Here is a 25,484-nt window from a genome sequence, read left to right on the forward strand (position 1 = left end):
TCTTTTTCTTTTCGTAGTGTGATATACCTATAGTGAAACCTGTATTGCTTTTATGTTTTGTGCTGTTCAATTTGCAAAGCATTGACGAGAAGTGTGACGTAATCGTATGATATTCGAGTCACGGGAATCGAGTTCAATCTAGGCATCCTCTATGCAATTCCTTGAGTCCTGCATTACAGTGCTAGTTTCGGTTGAGTAACCATTAGTGTTTTGATTGCAGATTAGGAGCATTCAGCTGTGGATCTACATATCATCTTGTGTGCGTAGTGGACCCCACTACCTCGTTTTCAATGTCCTTTGAAGCAGGCAATCCATTGTATTTCCCTCCAGGAAATTCCCTGTCATTTGCTCTTCAACTTATTACACCAGAATATGCTACCATTCTTCTGATGTGTGTCCTTTGTAAATATAATTAATTAAGTTAGACCCCAGAGTTTATCTAATCACTCTGCTCTTGAAGTTGGCTTTCAGCCGTATTTTGTGGTTTATAATTTTAGCTGACCTCAAGGCCAGAGTCCAGATTTTTGTGGTAATTAAGGTAAGTTGCCTATCATCCTAGTATACCCCATTGATCCAGCAAGACCCCAGCTTTAAAATTATAACAATATATATATATATATATATATATATATATATATATATATATATATATATATATATATGTGTGTGTGTGTGTGTGTGTGTGTGTGTGTTTGTGTGTGTGTGTGTCTGTGTGTGATTGTTCATTTACAGAGAGAGAGAATGGAAACAGATAGGCTCATGGTCAATGTAGAACGAGGTAGCGATTATCATATGGAAGATCAAAGAGAGGATTTAAATTTCCTCGGAAACAGCATAGCTCCGGACGACGCGATTTGAGAACACACACACACACACACACACAACATTCGGTGAAGTCTCAGTTGTACTATATTATACTTCTTTTCTCTATATTCTTCAATAATTGCAAATGAAATTATGAGAATGTCTTGCTACAAGTTACGATGACATTTCGCACTCTTTTTATTGGTCTTGTCGTCTCAGGAATCTTATAGTCCAGATACCCTGAGCGATTTACTGTGATTGCTCCCAAGGGCAAGGATTAAACAAGTAAAAAATGCGCCGAAGAAACATGGAGTTTTCTGTACAGCGTATAATGCTGTATAAAACTCAGCCACGGCACATGAAACTCTCAGCCGCGGCCCATGAAACTTTCACCCACGGCCCGGTGGTGGCATGTGGTGTTGGCACCTATAGCGGTGCCAGACGCACGATCATGGCTAACTTTAACATTAAAGAAAATTAAAACTACTGAGGCTAGAGGGCTGCAAGTTGGTATGTTTGATGATTGGAGGGTGGATGATCAACATACCAATTTGCAGCCCTCTTACCTCAGTAGTTTTTATCATCTGAGGGCGGACAGAAAAAGTGCGGACGGACAGACAAAGTGCCATCTCAATAGTTTTCTTTTACAGAAAACTAAAAGGAGTAAACACGGTCACTTCCAACCACGGGCATTTAGCAGCGAGGGGGGAAACGCCCAAAGCGACGAGAAGAAGAATTGCTAACAGTTTTTCAGTGCTTTACTCGAAAACGTTTGACATTTCACATATGAGTGGACGTTCTCTACAGCTCCCGAGATCTCAGGAGGAAAACTGTGATGCTCGGTAGCTCTGCTCTCCAAAGGAAACGGTAACGGTGTGAATGTATAATTATTCCGGTTATTTCAAAACTCGCCAAAACTTGTCTTTCTTCGGAAACTTATTCAGGGTGTATCCACTGTCACTAGGAATTGATGTCTGGTGATAGAAATTCATTTCTCGACATAATGTGGTTCGGATTTCAAATAAGCTGTAGGTCCCGTTGCTAGGTAACCAGTTGGTTCTTAGCCACGTAAAATAAATCTAATCCTTCGGGCCAGCCCTAGGAGAGCTGTTAATCAGCTCAGTGGTCTGGTTAACTAAGATATACTTAACTTTTTGTTATCTTGTCCTTCATTACCGTAATCGTATTAATACTTTCAGTTATCTCATTTTACGCCATAAAATGCACCGGATGTTACAGGCTGAGTCACCCGACACATTGTTTGTGTGGCACGTTAAAGGTCTCGGGTGCGATAATAATGACCAGTTTTGTAGTAACAGTAATAATCACAATGCAAAAATAAATAAGCAAATTATTTTAAAGAAACAGTTATCATATAGGAGAAAACTATCACGTTCACTTACAAATTATGTTAGATAGTTGTGAATAATAAAAGATTTTCATACATAAGTACATGCATATATACATATATATATATATATATATATATATATATATATATATATATATATATATATATATATATATATATATATATATGTGTGTGTGTGTGTGTGTGTGTGTGTGTGTGTGTGTGTGTGTGTGTGTAATTGTAATAACCGCAATGCCCTTTTTGGATACGCTTGTCACTACAAAGCGTTAAGATCCGATTACAAGAAACTGAAGTGGCTGAGATGTCCGGTAGCGGGAAACGAACCCGTTTCACCATCACCACGACAAAGTCAAGCGACTCCGTGTTATTTCAACACATTTTTGAGGTACCTCGAACATGTGTTGAAATAACACGAACGCGCTTGGTACTCCTTTTATTTTTCCCATGGCTTTAGCTGAATAAATTATCTCGCGCTATTTAGTGACGTATAAGCAGCATATATATATATATATATATATATATATATATATATATATATATATATATATATATATATATATATAGATAGATATATATATATATATATATATATATTATATATATATATATATATATATATATATATATATATATATATATATATATATATATATGACATTTTATCACACCGTGATTTATATACAATCATGAAGCTACACATGTTTAATATCAAATCCACGCTGCCTCGAGAATATCCCCTTTGGTGATATTTCCCCATCGGGGATATTCCTGAGGCAGCGTGGATTTGATATTAAGCGACATTTGTAGCTTCATGATTATATATATATATATATATATATATATATATATATATATATATATATATATATATATATATATATATATACATATATACACAGACACACACTTATATACATACAGACACACGCACACACACACACACACACACACATATATATATATATATATATATATATATATATATATATATATATATATATATATATATACAGTATATATGAGTGCAAGAGCGCTTAGTAGAGAACTGTGGACTCTAGATGACAGATGAAACTATTCACGCTAATCTAATGTCAGTCACATCTTCACCCATGTGGAATTCCGGAATAATAAAAAGCATTCTCGGCTTATTTGTGTGGCATGTAAATCACAAAATGGCCATGCATGGGATCTGTGTCCTTATACCTGTATCTGTATCAGTACCGGATTAGTGAATGGCGTAGTCGTTGGGGTATGAGGCTGAACAAAACACTGTTGATTAGCAGATCTCATACGGATTTCCCACCCCATCCTTCCCTTCATGTGGATGGAACTTTGCTGAATGAGTCTGAAGCTTTAACTATTCTGTGTGTAACTTTTGACTCACTTCTAACTTTTGAGAAACATCTGATGAAAGTTTCAGCAAATGCCGCACGAAAGTTAGGTATTGTTCGTAAGGCCTCATATATTTATAACAGTGATAACATCAATGCAACGTGTTTGAGGTCATTTGTACTCCCTTTACTAGAATACTGTCCTGCGGTGTGGATGGAAGTCTGCTTTTGCCAGAGGTGTATCTCTTTTAGGTAGAGTGGTTCGTGGTGGTAGGTTTCTGTTTCCTAAGAGTAGCAGTTATGACTTGGACCATCGACGGATGGTCTCTTGTTTGTCACTTTTTCATAAGTTGTATTTCAACAGAGATCTTTCGCATTCACAATTGATCCCTGATCCCCTTTATCTGCCGAGAGAGAGCAACCAGGTTCGCCGAACAGCAGCACCAATATGCAGTAAATGTGCCTCGCTGTCGAACTTCTCAGTTCCAGAGGTCCTTTATTCCTCACACCGTTGGACTGTGGAACAGCCTCCCAGAGGATGTCGTGCAATTCGAACTCCAGAAGTTCAAGCGAAGATGCAATGCATTACTACCCTAATACTAGTCTCCTTGCATTTTAATGCAGTTTTATCTATTCATTAATTTATTTTATCTTTTTTAATAAGTGGGATCTCTTCTTTATGTATTTCCCTTTACCTCGTCTTACTTCTTCCTAATAAACACCATATTCTTTGGAAGCTTGAATAGCAAGTCAATGGCCCCTTTGGATTTGTTCCATATGAATAGGTTTCAACTTCTGAATAATAATAATAATAATAATAATAATAATAATAATAATAATAATAATAATAATAATAATAATAATAATCTGTATGGAAACAACTGCAGAGGAAAACTAATAGCGCATTTTGGGATTCTGCATGTGCTTGGATTTGGTGCAGAAGCTGAGAAATACATGATAACTGATATATTAAAAAAAATAAAAGCGAATGTTTTGTCACTGAGTCCATAAAGTGAACGATAAGTGTGGGTTAGGATTATTGTAAGTAGCGCTAGAGATGGTTTACAATAAAAAGTATTATTGTATATGTTGTATATGAGGGTAGCTCAAAGATATAGGCCTAGAGAGGGTTTGCTACAAATAATTAGTTCGAAGATTGTGTGTGTAAGACTGAGCATGTTGGGAAAAAGTAGTTGAGATAGTGAGTGTGATGGAACAAGGTAAGTCAGAGAGAGAGAGAGAGAGAGAGAGAGAGAGAAATTAATAATTGCTTGAGAGATTAGAGATTAGATTATTGATTAAGGAAGAGAAATAGAGGCAGTCTGTAATAAGTGAGAGAGAGAGAGAGAGAGAGAGAGAGAGAGATTAATAATTGCTTGAGAGATTAGAGGTTAGATTATTAATTAAGGAAGAGAAATAGAGGCAGTCTTTAATGAGAGAGAGAGAGAGAGAGAGAGAGAGAGAGAGAGAGAGAGAGAGAGAGAGAAATTAATTAATGATTCCTTAAGAGATTAGAGAATAGAGGTTAGATTATTAATTAAGGAAGAGAGAGAGAGAGAGAGAGAGAGAGAGAGAGAGAGAGAGAGAGAGAGATTAATTAATCATTCCTTGAGAGATTAGAGGTTAGATTATTAATTAAGGAAGAGAAATAGAGGCAGTCTTTAATGAGAGAGAGAGAGAGAGAGAGAAATTAATTAATAATTCCTTGAGAGATTAGAGGTTAGATATTAATTAAGGAAGAGGAATAGAGGCAGTCTTTGAGAGAGAGAGAGAGAGAAATTAATTAATAATTCCTTGAGAGCTTAGAGTTAGATTACTGATTAAGGAAGAGAAATAGAAGCGGTCTTTAATGAGAGAGAGAGAGAGAGAGAGAATTAATTAATAATTGCTTGAGAGATTAGATTATTAATTAAGGAAGAGAAATAGAGGCAGTCTTTAATGAGAGAGAGAGAGAGATTAACTAATTAATAACTCATTGAGAGATTAGAAGCTAAATCATTAATTGAGGAAGAGAAATAAAGACAGTCTTTAATGAGAGAGAGAGAGAGAGAGAGAGAGAGAGAGAGAGAGAGAGAGAGAGAGAGAGAGAGAGAGAGAGAGAGATTAACTAATTAATAACTCATTGAGAGATTAGAGGCTAAATTAATAATTGAGGAAGAGAACCAGAGACATTCATTAATGAGAGAGAGAGCGAGAGAGAGAGATTAATTAATTAATAACTCTTTGAGGGATTAGAGGCTAAATTATTAATTGAGGAAGAGAAATAAACAGTCTTTAATGAGAGAGAGAGGTTAATTAATAACTCCTTGAGAGATTAGACACCATTAGAGGTTATATATATTATTAATTGAGGAAGAGAAACAGAGACAGTTATTAATAACTGAGAGAGAGAGAGAGAGAGAGAGAGAGAGAGAGAGAGAGAGAGAGAGAGAGAGAGAGAGAGAGATTAATTAATAACTCCTTGAGAGATTAGACATCATTAGAGGCTATATTAATTAACTGAGGAAGAGAAACAGTGACAGTTATTAATAACAGAGAGAGAGAGAGAGAGAGAGAGAGAGAGAGAGTTGGCTGATATACGAGTTTGGCTGAGAGTGTAAGAGAGGAAAGTTGACTGGTTGAATGGCGAACTGGTGGAGGAAAAAATGCTAAATTGACTGATTAATTATGGAGATACAAAGAGGAAATAATACTCTGATTGTTTGCGACAAGCAGGAACCAGTTTGCATTGTATTTTGTTTTGTTGTTTAATGAAGTAATGACTTTAATAATCCCAAGCAAATAAGATAAGAAGTCATTCATTTTAGGTTGGCTAAACGCACTTTCAGGAATAATAAGAAAAATATTAGTAGCCTCCTTGAACAAAGGGACCTACTTCACATAAAAAAACACAAAGGCGCAATAAATTTCTCGGAGCGAAGAAGAAGAAGAATCCCAGGCGAAAATGACATCCCCGCATTTGATTTTGATTACTGGAACAACAATGACCGTGAAGGTTAAACGCCCCTTCCAAGGAGAGAGAGAGAGAGAGAGAGAGAGAGAGAGAGAGAGAAACCATTTCACTCCGCCGGACCTGTTTTCTTCGTATGGGACCCAGAAAAAGAAACGGCCATTTAAATGGGAGGGTGAAATGCATTAAAGTGTCACGTAAACGAAAGGAAACCATTAATTAGCCTCGTGAATTACATCCCGGCGTGTTATTTCACGTGTACATTACACCGTGGCTAAACCAACATTCGATTCGGTCGTGGATCATGATTTCGGAGGGCGGAATCATTCCTCCTCTAATCGGCTGATATGGGACCGTGGTCTCTGGAGAGAGACCAATGCCCAATAGGACCAAGGAGATCAGGGTTACAGCTAGGATATGGCATGTGAGGGCGAGGGTGAAGTGACTATTCCTACACAAACACACACACACATACACATGCACATACACATACGAATGCGTACATGCGTATTTTTTAAGTGTTTTTCATTCAGTGAAGACTAGCAGGAGTGGCGTTTTAATGTGATCTTAAGAATTAAAAAAAAAAAACCGACCTGTTTGAAAAAAATGAATATGAAAATCACTGAGAACGAAAAAACAGATTTCCAAAAACCAACTTTGTAGTTATTGAAACTATTTTAATGAGGCAGATAAAATCAGGATTTCGTCGTCACGGTACTCCATTCAGAATAGCGTAGTTTGTTTAGATTTCAGTGCTGAACACGACCAGAGGGATCTGGCTGTGTAATGTACATTTCCTCATCGACCTATTGAAGGCGAATGGTTTCTTAGCGTTGGATTTAACATTACAGCTTTATATTCCCTGCATTAAGTATTATTCAGTTACATTTTCTTCCGTCTTTTAGACATCAGATGCACATAATTACTCGCTCTCAGACACATAGACTGACACAAACACACACACACACACACACACAAATACTGTATATGTGTGTGTATGTATCTGTCTGTACGTACGTACGCATTAAGACCTATAAGGATTTATAGATGCACATGGGCCTTCTTTGGGAAGGGATATACAAAATAACTAAATAAATTTACATTGCTTGCACTAACAAATTTCTCATTTAAATGTTTAAGCGCCGATGTTTTAATGGAGAGAGAGAGAGAGAGAGAGAGAGAGAGAGAGAGAGAGAGAGAGAGAGAGAGAGATTCCAACATGTCTGTTAAACTGTGTATACCTCTGCGTCCTTGTCCTTTGCTTGCACTTTGCTACATGCTCCTCGCTTTGAGAATATAGTGTCTTGTTCTCTGGGCGTCTGCATACATAAAACTGTCTGTATATGTCTGTTTACTTATGCCAGGATGTGTATTCCTTCTAATCTATTCCTTTTTGTCTCTATTCATGCATCAACTGTAGTATCGTTGCATACATTATACCTCCGTTTATTTGCATGGATAAAACTCCGGGCATTAATTCATCTCGTTTTATCGAAGCTCCGGCCTAGCACTGCAGTCTCAGCGTGTCTTTGCATGTGCACCATTCTTGTCATTGTCGCTCATAAATTAATCTAATTCACCTAAGGTAAAGTACAGGAAAAAATGGAATGAGGTATCCCATCTGTGCTGCTTGTTTCTCTATTTTATCTTTAGGCTGAGTAATCCTCCAGTTGGAGTTCATTTGGAGTTTCTGTCTTTAGGCATATTATGGTGTCTTGCTCTCTGCTTTCTTGGGTCTCAGTTCGTACTTGTCCTTTTCTTTCGTCATCGTGTTTTTTTTTATCCAGTAATATCCGCAGCTCATTGATGTATACTCGTATGTTAACCTTTGTACGCCAGGCTGAGAATATTTAAATCTTAGTTACACATTTCTTCTTACGTCACTGGTTCTTTGCATAATTCCTTTTACATTTTTCATGTAGGCCCAGAGAAACAGCAGTATGCGTCTCTGCGAATAATTATATATATATATATATATATATATATATATATATATATATATATATATATATATATATATATATATATATATATATATATATATATTTACATATATATAATTTTATATATATATATATATATATATATATATATATATATATATATATATATATATATATATATATATATGTAAGTATGCCTTACTTTATTTGCTGCATTTCTTTGTGCGCCATGTATGTATTTCTGTATACATTCATTGATAAGTATTCAGTATATCTCTGTGTCTTAGTTAAAGTTATTATTTGTATGTATCAAATGTATATACCATTTGGCCTTTCTGCATTTATATTTCTGTCAATCCTTGGCTTCTCTTTCCCCGCCTCTCGCCCTTAATATGTCTTCCTTTCTACTTCCGTTTCCCAAGCATAATATCCGCTATGTACATATATCATTAAGTCCTTTTAAAACCGGTAATCGGACTTCCGCTTCGCCGGAATCTGGATATATCTGCGCGGACACCGGACACTCGACTGAAAAATAGATGGGAGAAACGGATTTTTAGCTCAGCTCCTCTCTCTCTCTCTCTCTCTCTCTCTCTCTCTCTCTCTCTCTCTCTCTCTCTCTCTCTCTCTCTCTCCAAAAATATATAGCTATTTCGTACCAACAGAAGGTCCTTGATTTTAGTGTTTTTCAGTTGTTATTGCGGCTCATGTTCATTATGTTTGAACTTACCTTCATTCATCGTTACTGAACACTAAACGTCTGTTATTTTTCATCACGACAATACATTCATCTCGGATGTTATTTTTGATATCCATTTTGCATTCGCAGTCTTTTCCAGTGGTATGTTAACCTCGCTTGCGTTTCATAATCCATCAGAACTAAATCCATTTTTCTGTACTTTCACTTTATCTTAACTTTTTATTCCCCATTATCTAGTTATCGACCGACGGATCTCGCCACTTCCGCGATGCTCTTATCAGCATCTGGAAAAAAGGGGGTGTCTGAGGTAGGGGTGTAGGGTTGATGGGAGGGGTGGGGGAGGAGTCCCCCCATTCTACTGACTTCCACAGCGTGTCCCTCCCAGGTAAGCAAGACAGCTCATTTCCCCGTTTTACATGAAAGCGCGAGATGACATTTGAATGTCAAGCGTGACATTTGCATACAAGGGCATGAGGCATTGTGTTGTAACCTAATGTCACGAAGCAAATCCTTTGTCGTCGGAACAGATTCATTATGGGATGCTTTGTCGTGTATCTTGGTCTCAACCGACACAACAGGAGAGGCTGATATTGAATCTGGCTCGAGGATTGGTAGGTAGGATAGATATTGTGCCGGTGGCGCTGGCGCTGGTACAGTTACGACAAAGGTTTCAGACTTGCCCTAAACCCTGGTTCTAACGCCGGAAAGGCGAAAGGAATCGAAAAGCCTGGGGAAGGGGCCCGCCGGTGAGCTTAGCGTAAGTGGGTGGGGTTATCTCACGGTTCATCTGCACTAAAGCAAATGGTTTGGTTTTTGGTTGCGCTTTGGCTTCCGTTTTTGTTTCCTTGTTATTACGATTTTCTGTCATCTTTTAGGTTTCTGTAAAAGCTGATGTTCCTTTATATTTCTTTGCCTTATCTTTTATTTATTTATTTATTTATTCATTTCTTTATTTTTTATAAATAACTAATTAAATATCTGTATTCTTGGCTAATGATGACTGTTAACATGCATTTCCCTAATCGTTATCAGATATACAGGAATGAGCCAAAAAGTGGTTTAAAAATCATGCGGTTCATAGTTTCAGGTACAAGTGAAATGTTGAATACCATAACCGGAAAGGAATATTATGATTCTGAACTGAAAAACAAGTTGCAACGAAAAAAGCAGATGGGTCTACCCCAATACATACTCCTCATTTGTATTTCATGTACTCTTTCTATACAACAGCTCTTTCCTTCAGCCAGTCGACTTGTTTTAATTCGTCTCTATTTAACTCGACCTTTTCACATACTATCAGTTGTCAGACTGAAATTCATATTATGCACACAGATACCTATGAAAAGATTGTGCCATTCGAAAAAATCCAAATAGAGAGAGAGAGAGAGAGAGAGAGAGAGAGAGAGAGAGAGAGAGAGAGAGAGAGAGAGAGAAATGGGGAGGCGGCATTTAGGGAAAAGGTATCACTGGAAGAATATCATAGCTCATTGGATATGTTTTCATAATAAGAGCCCTGTCAATCATTTTAGACTTAAGTACATCAAGAGAAGCATTACTACATCAAGAGAAGCATTACATTGCAAAACTGGTTAAAAGGTAACTACTGTAGAATCCCGAAATTCATAAAAGAAGGAAACAAAAGAAAAAGATTGAATTGTAAACTGCGCATGACTTCCAGGGCAGTACAAAATTTCAGCCAGTGCTTATCGGTAAATAGAGATGAACCTTCTATCTATAATTTTAACTATCATACGTATTTTGGAATAAAAATGTGCATTTTCTCCTTCAGGGTTTTGTGAGTACTTGAAGTTCATTAGCCGTTGGCAATCCGTGCTACACACAGAAACATTAATGTATGGATACATGCTGCGTTTAATGTAGTAGGATAATGCCCAGTCCCAAAGAGATTATTGGATACGAACAGAGATCTCAGAGAAATTCTGTTGAAAGGTACGTTTACACAACACTGACTATCTATGAAGAAAAAAAAAAATTACCACCCCGTAGTAAATGCTTAACTGTTTCTAGCAATAGACATGGAAGTTGACGGGAATGGAAGAACGGGGAAAAAAAATGGGTTGAAAATACAGTCATGATGAACTAAGAAAGTTAAGAACGACAACGGCAGAATGGCAAAGGAAGTCGACATAATGTGTTTGTGTGTGAGTGTGTGTGTGTGTGTGTGAGTGAGCGTGTGCGTATGGGGTCCCACCTGAGACGTGCTAGGGATATGGGGGCCCACCAACGGCGTTGGCCCACTCCGCTGTCATTTATGATTTGAGATTATCAGTAATTAGATCTAACAACATGGTGTAACATGGCGCCCCGTCTCGTACGCTCACTTCCCCATATATCTACGGAGGGCGATGGGAGGGAGCGGAGAAGGTCTGGCGGACGAGAGGAAAATATAAACTCCATGTACCTCTTCTTAATGATCAGTAAAAAGAGACGATCGGGTAATAAAGGGTTTAGACCAAAAAAAAAAAAGCAAATAATGGAATGGAACTGGCAGTCGTAGTGGAAAAGTAACGGCGCTCATATAATTAGGAAAACGAAGACTAATAAACATTTAACAGCTGCAAAAAGCTGCATATTAAGAGATTACGTCGGGAGAAAGTCAAGATCTAGTCAATATCGTATAAAAAAAAACTGAAAACAAACATATATATTTATATGAATAAAACGTCTCACACAGACCCGAATGTCCATTCAACCGTGGGCACACACACACACACACACACACACACACACACACACACACACACACACACACAGGCTCCTGCGCTCACATCTGGAGGTAATATGCCATTAAAGTAGATCATTTACAATGAGATCACGGTCTAATGCTAGAAAATTGTTCGGTGTGTTACTGCCCCGAGGACCTCCTCGGTGTGAGAAGCGTTTATCGGAATCGCATCCCATGGGAAAGGGCATCCAATTCTCCTCGGAAGAGCCTTCGGGGCCCATGGCCACGGTGCTGATTTCTAGGTCAAACGGAGAATCGATTGGAATCCTCTTTTGATTCCGGAGTATCACTTCGGGAGACCCTCCATTATCTCGGGGACGACGCCTTTGAAGAGGATAGGTTTGGATCCTCGTCCTTGGCCGTGTGTTCGTTGAGTTTCTTTGGCTGTTTATTTTTCTCCCTGTTTTGAGTTTTAGGATAAACTCATTAGGGTACAAATGCTTTAGCTTGAGCTATGTGTAGACTGAGTAATTGACTGAATCTTAAGAAAGAATACTCTCTGTTCTTTGTTTATTTTGAACGTATTTTTGTATATATAATCATAATACCGTTGGCTGAATAAGGAAATACAATGAAGTTGTATGTATATATACATATACATATATATATACAGTATATACATGTATATATATATATATATATATATATATATATATATATATATATATATATATATAAAACATAAAATTAATAATGTATATAATTTCCAAAATACACTGGCGGAAACTTCATCGGTTTAGCCTAACAACCCCATTAACTCATTAAACAGAAAATAACTCTTCGCTATAGACTCAAGCAGCGACGGTGTAATATGAAAAGATGGCTTCTTCCAGAAATTAATACGTCCTTGATAGAGCTAAATGGAGCGTATCATTAGCCATTATTATCTCATTCCGTGGAAGGCCCACGATTCATCTCGTGACTCGGGGCGTCCGAGATCAAGAGATAGAAAACTTAATTAAGATATTTTCCTGCTCCGTTGTGCGTTGGAAAATATCGCTATCCTGACCGCATTATTATCGGAGCCCCTTCGAAGGACATCGTATTCCGAAGGAAGAGCGTCCCAGCGAGTGAAAGCTTCTAAGAAGGACACAGCCTGTGGTCAAAGATCTTTTAATATTACTGGACTGCTACGAGCCAGTAACATGCCTCTGGGAGGTGAGAATCATCATTTAGTTTTCTTTTTTTATCTTGAAAAGAAAGAGGCTTAATTTACATCATTGTCAATATTAGCCATATTCGAATATATATATATATATATATATATATATATATATATATATATATATATATATATATATATATATATATATATATATATAGAACATTCATAATACATATAGGCCTATGTATATATATATATATGTAATAGATACACATAGGCCTATATGTATTATGAATGTGCTATATATGTACCAGTTCCCCTTCTCCTTGTGCCCCTTGCTTCCTCTACTGAACCTCTTTTATTCTTGAGACAGTTCCTCAGTTCTTTCTTGTCTGCTGCTTCCCTGTGGGGTCTTAACGAATTCCCTGATGCGAAATGTGTGTATGGGAATTCTGTGCTGTCTTCACCTGATATATTTTGTATTCCGTGTTGTGCCCTGACCTTTACCATATTAATGTCATACCCCTTTCATGTTCTCAGGTAACCCACCCATGAAACTATGCCTGTCTGTCTGTCTTTCTGTCTCTCTATCTCTTCCCCGTATGGTGTGGGACAGCTCTTGCTTTCTCTAAACCTATTTTTTACACAGTAGATGGATAAGTTATTCTATGACCTTTCAGTTAACATCGTTAAAAAAAATGGCTCGTGAAATGATTACCTTCGAAGTAGAGTAACTTGTTCTTTCTTAACTTAGAGAGTGAACTAGTATAGCTCAGTCTGAGGTGGTCAGTTATAACTGGAGATGTTATCTCTATACTAGTACTATGTAGTTTGGTGTGCTGCCACCAGGGTGGAGCTGCGGAGCCTTGAGAACATCTTCAAACACCTATAGGAGCCGTTGAAATTGAATGGGCGCATATATAGTGCCCCGCGATTTTTTTGTTTTCGTTCATTATCTATATAAGTGCAGAGGTGGAAACAGGAATTCTTCTTCAAGAGGAAATGTTATAACGATGCAAAGGTAAACAAAGCGTACTGAATTTTTTTTACTCATACTTTTGTGCTGGTCTCACATAAATAATGTCTTGTTAGCTGTAGACAGCCTACGCTTTTTCTGTTAACATGTCGTATATTTTCAGTATTTTACTGTGGCATGTAAGAACTATGGCGATTTTCAGTTTTGGAATCAGAACATCATTCATCTTATATATACCGCATAACATAAAATAAATAAGACTGCTCGTTATTGACAATGCCCAGTAAGTAGGCCTAGAGGTTGGTTATTTAGAAAAGTCTCTTCTTTCAAACATTCTTTCAAACATGTTACTCAGTCACCAGCTATTTTCGTCAATCATTACGAGTTCTTTGCAATAGGTTGGCCTGCAGGGGCTCTCTGAGACATCATTTTCAGTTTTAAATATGTGAGGGCAACGTCAGAGTTGTCTGACAAAATGCTTTTTTATCAAACGTTGTTTCTCAGCGAAATACCGAAACGTTACACTTGGTGAGCGTATTTAATCAAACAGTGGAAAACAACTTCTGTCTGTTATTCGATTCAGAGCAAAAATAGTTGTATTTTTAGTTTTCTGTAAAAGAAAACTATTGTGTCGGCTTTGTCTGTCCGTCCGCGCTATTTTCTGTCCGCACTTTTTTTCTGTCCGCACTTTTTGCTGTCCTCACTTTTTCTGTCTGCCCTCAGATCTTAAAAACTACTAAGGCTAGAGGGCTGCAAATTGGTATGTTGATTAACCACCCTCCAATCATCAAACATACCAAATTGCAGCCCCCTAGCCTCAGTAGTTTTTATTTTATTTAAGGTTAAAGTCAGCCATAATCGTGCTTCTGGCAACGATATAGGATAAGCCACCACCGGAACGTGGTTAAAGTTTCATGAGCCGCGGCTCATACAACATTATACCGAAACCACAGAAAGATGGATCTATGTTCGGTGGCCTTGATTATACGCTGGAGCGGCTGTGCAGAAAACTCGATTGCGCCGAAGAAACTTCGGCGCATTTTTTACTTCCTTATATGTGTAACAAATCCTACTTAAGTTTATGTATTCTTTAAACGATATGTCTCATAAATTAGTAACAGCAAATAAAAAAAAATGAAGTTTGGTAGGTTAGGCTACACTTATGCTCTCAAACTGCTCATTTCGTAAGATGCTTTATCACCTAGATCTTAGTTTAAGGACAACTCAATTTCTAATGTATAAAAATAGTTTGTCAATGGTAAAGTTATCGAACCATCGCAAGGGAAACATAGCCTTAAAAATGGAACAAGGAACGTAATCTAGGCTAGCAAACGCTAGACCTATACTTCCTGAATCGGCAGGTTTTTTCTTATTGCTTAATCCTTCATTTAAGAACAATTTGATTCTAAATAAGCCAAAATTACTTAGTTGACAATTCTCTCTCAGTATCGTTCAAAGCTTTAGAATGGAAAGAAATGACTTTGCTTTCCTTTCGCTCGTCGGTTTGTTTAAAAGATTTTTCCAATATTCGAAATATATGTACAGATTAGAATGCAAAAATACTTTAATTCAACAACAGTAGACCTCAGAACAATAATATTTCGAAATGCATTGTACAGTAATGGTTAATTTGCCTCTTAGTTCCTGCTGTTGTTTTTGTTAGACAGTTGTTCATGATTGTTTTTATTATAGTTGTTCTGTCTGCTTGTGTTTTGGAAAAAAAATTCAGGTAATAGCATAACATTCAGAATAAACATAGGCATAATCATAAAATCAACAAGGGAAATGTAAATCGCAGACGCTAATGGAGAAAGAAACAATGGGGTCGTTGATGGAAATGAAATGACTTTAACATTCTCACTGTTTATTCAAATCATTTGAAGTTTCAATCAATTTAAAATGCATGTGTACACTATATGCATATATTATATCAAACATTTTAGCTAATATTATAAATTCAAACTAGATACAAGTGTAAACTACTTTAACTCGTGTAACTAAGATTTCAAGCACTGAAATGAGGTACCATAATAAAACTTATGAACTGTTTTGGATTTTCAAAGGATTTTTCCTATTCCTTTATCAAGCTCTTCACACCTCTGCTTCAAAAGAAATATTTTCGATATATTTTATATATCAAAGGGTTATTTGTAACGATAATGAAAAGAGGACATGGTACTAGCTCTTTGAACTGGTTTCCAACGTCCGCGAATGCAGTAGCTGGAACAGCTGCGTATATCTTCAGCAGCTTGCTTTTTGTTGTTGCTTTGCTGTTTCACATAACTATACATTTTTATGGAGGTTGATGAAGTTTCGCTGAAAGCAAAGGCATTTATGTCTTCCGAGGAGCGGATGATGGAAATTGCGGTCGACAAGAAGAGGTTGTTGGTACTAGTTGTCATACTGCTAAGTTTCGACAACTGCAGTCCTGGTGTCGTTCTTTTTCACGGTCATCCTGGTAAGATTTTGATACTTGAGAACCCTGCTGTTGATTATGCCAGTTACTGCTGCTGTTGTTTGTTGGTGATGACGGTGCTAAAGATGGGGTGATCTTTGAAGCTCTGAGTCATCGGTTTTGTTGATTCTGTTGCTTATGTCATTGTTTCATTTCTTGTTGTCACCGTCGTAGAGATTGTTGTTAATTTGTTGTTAATTATGGTATCGGTGGTGGCAGTGATGGCAGTGGTGTTGATCTAGATAGCGTGACATTAGATTGGAATGACAAAATACACTAATGGTGTGCTGTCGTTGTTGGTCGCGAATATTTTGTTGTTATTACCGGAAATATTGACGGATACGGATAAGCCGTTGTTTCTGGAGTCGATGCTTCTGGAGTCGTTGCTTCTGGAGTCGTTGCTTCTGGAGTCGATGCTTCTGGAGTCGTTGTTTCTGGAGTCGTTGTTTCTGGAGTCGATGCTTCTGGAGTCGATGCCTCTGGAGTGGTCGGGGACGTGACAGGTTCTGGTGGTGTCGGCGACGTTTTTATCATTGTTGTTGGCGCAGGTGTTGTGGTTTCAGTCGTCGTGCCTGTTTAGTAGGAAATAGGAAATTAGAAAATCAACTGTCATGACCATCTTATAACATCCTGCTGAAATCATTTTGAAATCGCTACATTTCTACTGTACTTGGGCGTATGGCTACGAGTCCCAACTGAAAACGCATTCACAAATAGTGCCATATCACAATGAAAACAGTACTTACACTTGGTACCCTTAACATATTTAGCAATGCCTTCGTTGCAATAGTATGAGATGCAGTCATCTTCGTAATACGTCCCGTTAGGATGCCATTTACCATTTAGATCAGCGCAGCCTGCAAAAGCCAGTGTGGATTGATATGAATCACTTCAACTAAAAATCTAAGGTCACTTGGTAAAACGAATTTTACCAAGATTTTGAAGATAAACTTGGGCGCTCAGTGAAGAATGCAGAAAGTTATTGAAATAGAAATTTTCTGATGACTTGCCATAATTAGAATAGAAAGCTGTGCCATAAACGTGAGACGGTGCTGTAACAGAAGTCATTTGAAATACTGTGTCCTGAGTTTGAAATTATTCACACAAACACACGCACATACTCACATATAAATTTGTGTGCGTACGTAATTGTAAAGATCGCGCCATATGAATCACAGTTATCTAGATTTGATACATCTACGCATATACTACCTCGACAACTTGACTATCTAAAACCAAAAGTATCTATCCTGTTTGACTGCAGTTCCTCGAGGAAATTCAAATGAAACTGGACTTTTAACATTGAAATATTGAAATATTGAAGTGTACTGATATTCAACTCAAATGTTTTTTAACATTGAAATGTTGAAAGGATATTCTGTAAGTGTTTTAGTGTACTGATGCCTACGTTATACACAAATAATATCAACTCACATTCTTGGACTTCGGGTGGTGTAGAAACTGGGGTCCCATTCACGCAAATGAAGGCCTCACAATCATACTTGTACGTCTGTTGATCCTCATGCCAGTTGCCGAACGGATCTTGACAACCTGTGGATAAAATGGCCAGTTTTGTAGCGCTGCTAATAATGATAATAAGAGAAACGGGTTCAGCAATATACAAATACGAATGAAGGCTTCAGAGTCGAGTAAGTCTGACGTTTCGAAAATCTTTCATAGGATTTATTATCTTTTTTAATCAGTTCAGAAACGAAGAAGCGTTACCGTAATAAAAGCAAACATCTTTCTGTAACACTTCTTATCGAGGACGGGACGATAATCGCCCGTCTGGGGTGTGTTGGGAACGCAGCATATCCTTACTCGTAAAGGAAAAAGGAATGCGTCCATCGCAAGAAAGCCATTCAGTGTTCAGAAGCAAGACAATTATCTCTCTTCTCCAAGAGTAAAGTAAAAATAACAAAGATTACTCACATTGAGAAGATGGGAAATTCCTGAACTGGGCGATTCCAGAGGAGCACTGATACTCTGTACAACCATCACTGAAGGTGTCCAGGTTCCTGTACCATACTCCAGCACTGCTCATGCAACCTGTGCAAATGAAAGTAACCCTGTGTACAATACCGTCCTCTTTGCCATTTCACCTATTATGCAATGATAAATGAACATGAGAATTCGTTTGCATTCAGTGCATTGTTTCCCATACTGTTGAAGAACGGAAAATCTACAATGTTAGTTGTCAGTTTGTCTTGTAATCTTTATTATACAAACTCTGGGCAAAACGCACATTCGTCAATAATCTCCCCAGGCACGAAGATCCCTCGTTGGCAGAGATATCCTTCACACATGTAAACATATGTTTCTCCATCTGCCCTCCACTGGCCTTCGAAATCGCGACAACCTGAGTGGAAGGAATATAAGCAAATCAAAGCAATGATAAAAGGGACGATAGCCGATAATCATTGGCTAAGGATGATTTGTGAGAGCTGATCGTTTTTAAAAGAAATCTCCGTTGATGAAGAGTGGTATGCCAAAGGGAAATTAGGGTATTGAGAAGCATGTTTTCCCTATCCTTAGTAAATCCTCATTTAGGTGTGGCTTAGAAAGCAGACGCCAGTCGAATTCGACGCCCATTAGACATTGCTTGGTACTCACAGTTCTGGGAGACTTGTCCTGGCTCGGAGCGTAGAATAGCTATGCCGTCCATGCACTGGTAGTCTTGGCAATTTTCGGTGAAAGACTCGAAGTTTTTGTACCAAATGCCATTGGTGCTTGCACAACCTGAAATAATTAATCAGGGCATCAAAGATCATTATTATTACTATGAATCTTGGCTAATTGATCTTCAGTACTATCCTTACTGCAGCAACAGAGGAAAATGACAAGGAAGATAGGCTTTAAATGATAACAGTTATATGGAAAGTAGAAGTGGCGATCTGTTTAAAGCTAGCTTCTGATGGGGACTGGAGCATTTTCTTCATTAAATATCTCTTCAAAAGTCTTTCTATGAACGAAACAGTCTTTTCAAACGAGAGGGAGAAAGAAAATCCTTCCGAGAAGATAACATGGAAGTGCTGATTTGAAAATAACGAGTGAAAGGAATTGAATTTACATAGTTACCGTAGGCTGATGACAAGGTCTACTCAAAATTTACATAAATCTTTGTGTTTGCGCTATCTTGCATTATCGTTATTATGATTATTATTATTATTTTCAGCCGGGACGGGTTGAGAAATCAAGAACGAAAGATGGAAGATGGACTCACATTCTGACACTTCCACTGGCAGAGGTAGGGATTCTCCACTGTCACAACGGTAAGCCTGGCAATTGTAGATGTACGTCTCGCCTGCTGCGTGCCAACTTCCGTCGGTGTCATTGCAACCTGAAATTATATCAGCATTCAGTCATTAATCTGATTTAGGGAATATTCAGGTATGCAGGAAATCGATTTTGGATATGGATACGATGTTCTGGCAAATGTTATGTGGACTTTCATTTCCTTTTTTCTTTGTTTTGATGCGTTCACACAATTTTGGTGGGGAAATGCACTCACACTGCGATGCGGGAGAATCTGTCTTGATAGCGATGCCGTTGTCACAGATGTACTCCACGCAGTTTTCGGAGAAAACCTCGAAATTCTTGTGCCACTTTCCATTGAATGAGACACAACCTGACGACACGAAAATGTTAATAATTTTCAGAAGAGTGCATTACATCTAAAATAAAGAATGCCTCATTAACTCCCGAAAGTTATTGTTTCTTGTACTTATCTCGATAGCAGAATGATTTATACTATGTTCCTAATAACCCCTCTCTCAGCAATCCCACTGATACCTCCCAATAAAAGCACAACTTCATATTCTTTTGTTAATAATGTAAATAAAGGTAATTTGCCCATAGGAAGAATTAACATACACCTAGTCCACTGTAACCGGAGACTTCTGCATATAAGCCTATGGTTACATTAGGCAGTGTGTGTACCTGTATTTATATTATTAGTGAAAGTTTCTCGCACAGTCCTTATTTGCTCTTCATGTGCAAAGTATACCAAACCAGCTCATTAAGAGAGTTCAGAACGAAATCAGACTTACATTCCTTTACTGTAGTTTCTACAAGTTGAGGAAAACCATCTGAGCACCTGAAGGCTTCGCACTGGTAACTGTACGTCTCCCCGTTCGCATAGGTCTGGCCATCGTGTCCGATACAGCCTGCAAGAAAGGTAGAATTTAAGTAACAGTAAGTTGTACCCCAGTAACTCCAATACTACTGACGTAAAATCTTCAGGTTCTCATTTTTCGTTAACGTGATTGCAGAGTGTCAAGTTTTCTTTAAACCTTCAGCTTCGTCCTCAAATGCCCTAGCTACTGGTACTTGCTGATACCGACGCCTCCGAAGTCAGGTTTAATACAAAGGAGAGCCGTGTTACGCATCTAATTTGTCAAACAAGTCATAGGATAAGATGTAATTACCCATGACAGACGGAGCACAAAAGTTACCCGCGAAATGTGATAAAAAAAAATGCACAAAAATCTTTAGACTTTAAAAGAAAAAGAGAGGGCAGGAGGGGAGAAAGGGATCATAATTAAGCCCGAGTATTGGGACAATGACTAACAAACGGCAATACTTACAAGGCGCATTGCGATTGTGGATGTTCACAGAGATTCCCTCCTCGCACCGGTATTCCTTGCAGTCTGAGACGTAAGTCGTTCCATTAAGGTGCCATCTGCCGTTGGGTTCGACACAGCCTGAATGAAAATGTGGGATTTATTGTTTTTTTTTTTTTTTTTTTACAACGGTATGAAAATGATATATCCACAGGGTTATCAGCACCTCTGGGTTATCAATGTTCACCTCTACGTTGTCTTGCTTATAATATTAATGTTCAAATATATGTATATATATATATATATATATATATATATATATATATGACCATATAGGCAATATATATATTATATGACCACAGGCAAGGAAAACACCAACGAATAACGTTAGGCCTAGGTCTGTAAGAACAGCCAAAACAATCCTTGATCAGTTAATTCTTAGTCACGTAAGACAATAAGCAAGTCAAATTGAAGACAAACAATACCCACATTCGCTGACATTGGCTCCCGTGGGGATTGCATTCCCATTCACGCAAATGAACGAGACGCACTGGATGGTGAAGGAGGATTCGTCCGGAAACAAGTCTCCGTCCTCTCCTGAGCAGCCTGGAACACAAAGAAAGCAGTCTCCTGTTAGTAGCCTACTAAAGAGATAATTGCGCTGACGCCAAGTTATTGATTTCTGCTGAAGCGTTCCTAGTGTATGCTGGAAGGACCTTCAACGTTGATGACCTAAACGCTGATGTTTCATATTTAAGTGTTTTATCTTTTATTCTTGTTGAATGTAATCATCTGCAGAACTAAAACGCTCTCAGATTACCATCTTAGTGACCTAGACGTCACAGTCTAGTGGAATTTCGCGCAGAACAAGCGCTTAGATAACGGTTTAGTTTAAAACGGATGAAAAGATTCCGAAGCAGCTGAATGGTGAAATTGACAGAAAGTAGTCTTATTTTGTTCTGTCAAGGGTTATGTTTAGACTAAAAAATAAAAGAAGAAGATAAGGATTTCTATTTCGTATTTCTTGTCTATAGAGTTCTAAGAGAACTATCTCTAGAAGAGAGAGAGAGAGAGAGAGAGAGAGAAATTTGATTTAGCTTTTCGACATCAGAGGGTAATCTTCATATAAGCACGAATGTATCACAGATGCTGTATTCGAGAAAAGTATTGCGACTTTTCTGAAGTTAAAATATAAAAATTAGTGCCAAGATAATTTTCAGGAACAATAAAAGGCATGAGAGAAAACGGCTACTTTATCAACATGGTCTACCTTATTCACATACGTAATTCTTACACCTATATTAAATCAGATACAAAATTAATACGAAATCTTATGATTAAATCATATAGATAAGAGTAACATTATCATGATATAAAATTATGTAACGGCAATGAAATTATTAAAATGAAATTATTAAACTCATATGAATACTAATTAATCGTAGACTGCTCCAGGAAAGTAATTTCATATTTTTCCGGGGCCATTTTGAAACTGCATTAATCTGAATTGTAGATTAGTCTATATTAATTGGTTAAAAGTTACATGAACATGTGAGGCACTGTTCACACAAACACACACCCTCACACAAACACACACACACATATATATTTATATATATACATATATATATGTGTGTGTGTGTTTGTGTGTGTGTGTGTGTGTGTGTGTGTGTGTGTGTGTGTACAGTGCCTCACTTGTTCATGTAACTTTTAACCAATTAATATACACTAATGTGCAAGTCAGATTAATGCAGTTTCAAAATGGCCCCCGGAAAAATATGAAATTACTTTCCTGGAGCAATCTAAGATTAATTAGTATTCATATGAGTTTAATCATTTCATTCGCCGTTACATAATTATATCTCATGATAATGTTACTCATTCATAAGATTTAATCACAAGATTTCCTATTAATTTTGTATCTGATTTAATTCCTAATCGTCTCGGTACTTATTGCAAAACTTTATCAAGCCTCTTATTTTTTATTTTGTTCCTCTCTTTCTCTTCTTTTCTTAGCTCGACAGTATTAATCCTTAACTAAGTGAACTATATAATTTATATTTAGATTGCCCGTTTTGTGCTTCTTGTTTTAATTCTCATTAAACAGATGTAGGCCAGAAAACCCTTTGGGTTGGAAACAACCTAAGGGTTCACCACTCCGGGCCAGGTGTAAGTGTCTGCGTCACTGTGTACTGATTAATGTGGAAATTTCAGAGCTGAGTAACCTGTTTGGAATTGACAAATATATATTTTAAAAATTCAACAATCTCATATCTTTCTTTTTCAAGATATGCTTTTCATTGTAGGCCATTTTAGGATCTCCTGAATAGCAGAAAAATCCTTGTAGTCTACAGTAAGAAGGGTAGATATTATTATTATTATTATTCTTATAGATCGTGAAACTATACGTCTTAATTTTTTAATTAACTGGTGGGCAAGAAATACTTTCCACTGAAGCCCATTTTAAGGTCTCCTAAATAGCGAGAAAATTCTTGTAGGATACAGTAAGAAGGGTAGATATTATTATTATTATTATTATTATTATTATTATTATTATTATTATTATTATTATTATTATTTTATAGATCGTTAAACCACATATCCTAATTGTTTAATTAAGTAGCGGGCAAGATATATTTTCCACTGAAGGCCATTTTAGGATCTCAATCAATAGCAAGAAAATCCTTATAGGATACAGTAAGAAGAGTACGTATAGATATTACTTGATTAAAAAGTATTGACAAGGTAGAATGAATAAACGAAATAAAAACGAGTTTAATTCCTGTACTCACACGTCGAATCATTTTTGCCGGTCTTGTATCCCTGCCCGTAGACGCAAATGTACTCGACGCAATCGACGTAAAAGATATCGCCCGTCTTGTATTCCTTCCCGTCGGGAGCTGTGCACCTTTCCGTTGCTGTAAGAGATCATGTGAGCTCTCAGAATGTTTATTTTTTGCCAAGCCTTTGGAATGACTGGAAGAAATTTTTTGATGAACGCCAGAGAGAGAGAGAGAGAGAGAGAGAGAGAGAGAGAGAGAGAGAGAGAGAGGAACTCATATAATTGTTGCAATTGGGGCGTAATTTGATATGAATTCTAGAGAGAAAGGGAGAGAGAGAGAGAAATTTATATAGATTTGTTGCAATATGTGACGTGGGGCGTAATTTGATATGAATTCCAGAGAGAGAGAGAGAGAGAGAGAGAGAGAGAGAGACTCATATAGCTTTGTTGCAATATCTGATGTGGGGCGTAATCTGATATGAATTCCAGAGAGAGAGAGAGAGAGAGAGAGAGAAATTCATATAGATTTGTTGCAATATGTGACGTGGGGCTTAATTTGATATATAAATTTCCGTTTTTCTCTGATTGCTTATATATAGTGTTGAAAAGAAATCGATTTTTAAAACAAGGTAATTAAATTTTTAATACAGAATAAATTGTTCACACAAATGAAAGGTGGAAACCTTTCTATTCTCGAAGGGCAGTAGGCCAAATGATTTGTGGAAGAACTCACTCGAAATAAAGTCCCGAGCTGAGACGACCACTGTGTCGTTCGAAGCTTCAGATTTTTCTAGGCCCTTCATTTCCTCCGCGTTTTTCTGCTCGAAGTGATCGAATCCTTTCATTTCACCTGCTGCCTTTCGTCCGCTGTCTTTCGAGCCGTAGGCTGCGTTCTCGAATGCCTTTCCTACGGGTTTTGCCTGGATCCAGAAGTGGTTCGAACCCACGGCTTTCGGATCTAGTACCTCCATGGGATGGATTTCCACGAGTGGAGCGTCGTTCTTCTTGGCGGCTGCACTGCCTTGGTTGCTCCTCATCTTGCCCTGCAACAGGAAAAGTTACGAAATCAACTTTGTTTTCGATGACAAGACTTACGGGAGGACTTTGCGTCTGAAGAAGAGGTAAAGTTTTTACACTAAATTTCAGGTTATAATGTTAAATTAAAAGAAAATCTTTATATGTATATATATATATATATATATATATATATATATATATATATATATATATATATATATATATATATATATATATATATGTATATAGATCTTTATGTTTTTGTATCAGGATTAAAGAGGAAAAAACAATGCAAGTCACAGTCGAACTCACATACATACACACACACTCACACACACATGCTCTTATATATATATATATATATATATATATATATATATATATATATATATATATATATATATATATATATATATATATATATATATATATATATATATATATATATATATATATATATATATATATATATATATATATATATATATATATATATATATATATATATATATATATATATATATATATATATGTATATTTAAAGAATCACACACATTCGCATGCAGCCTACCTTTCTAGCCTTGCTCCCCTCGGCTCCGATGACCAAGAGCACCTGAAAAATAACAAAGCTATGAAGATGCAGTATTAACAAGGACAAGGACAGGAATTTTTCTCAATCCTATAACATGTGTTCTCCCTGAACCTAATCCCGTAATTACCAAAAAAGTCAGGAGTAGATTT

General features: G+C 37.1%; 2 protein-coding genes across 2 annotated transcripts in view; one reads left to right on the forward strand and one right to left on the reverse strand.

Annotated features, from left to right (window-relative positions):
- Positions 1-13,840: 13,840 nt before the first annotated feature.
- The window catches only part of LOC136854091 (protein CASC3-like), a 78,506-nt gene continuing 66,862 nt past the window's right edge, over positions 13,841-25,484 (forward strand). The window contains exon 1 of the mRNA XM_067130247.1: positions 13,841-13,972. The gene's annotated coding sequence lies outside the window, so the exon portion shown is untranslated. The remainder of the gene's footprint in view (positions 13,973-25,484) is intronic.
- LOC136854092 (uncharacterized) overlaps positions 15,775-25,484 on the reverse strand; it is a 12,880-nt gene continuing 3,170 nt past the window's right edge. Inside the window, exons 3-16 of the mRNA XM_067130250.1 lie at positions 25,315-25,356; positions 24,460-24,769; positions 23,737-23,862; positions 21,434-21,550; positions 20,969-21,085; positions 20,432-20,548; positions 19,894-20,010; positions 19,606-19,722; positions 18,996-19,121; positions 18,628-18,741; positions 18,315-18,431; positions 17,817-17,933; positions 17,129-17,239; positions 15,775-16,954 (exon numbers count right to left, since the gene is read on the reverse strand). Coding sequence (XP_066986351.1) covers positions 16,659-16,954; positions 17,129-17,239; positions 17,817-17,933; positions 18,315-18,431; positions 18,628-18,741; positions 18,996-19,121; positions 19,606-19,722; positions 19,894-20,010; positions 20,432-20,548; positions 20,969-21,085; positions 21,434-21,550; positions 23,737-23,862; positions 24,460-24,769; positions 25,315-25,356 — 1,944 coding nt within the window. The 3' untranslated portion in view covers positions 15,775-16,658. The remainder of the gene's footprint in view (positions 16,955-17,128; positions 17,240-17,816; positions 17,934-18,314; positions 18,432-18,627; positions 18,742-18,995; positions 19,122-19,605; positions 19,723-19,893; positions 20,011-20,431; positions 20,549-20,968; positions 21,086-21,433; positions 21,551-23,736; positions 23,863-24,459; positions 24,770-25,314; positions 25,357-25,484) is intronic.

Source organism: Macrobrachium rosenbergii, chromosome 28 (assembly GCF_040412425.1).
Source record: "Macrobrachium rosenbergii isolate ZJJX-2024 chromosome 28, ASM4041242v1, whole genome shotgun sequence".
Lineage (NCBI taxonomy): Eukaryota > Metazoa > Arthropoda > Malacostraca > Decapoda > Palaemonidae > Macrobrachium > Macrobrachium rosenbergii.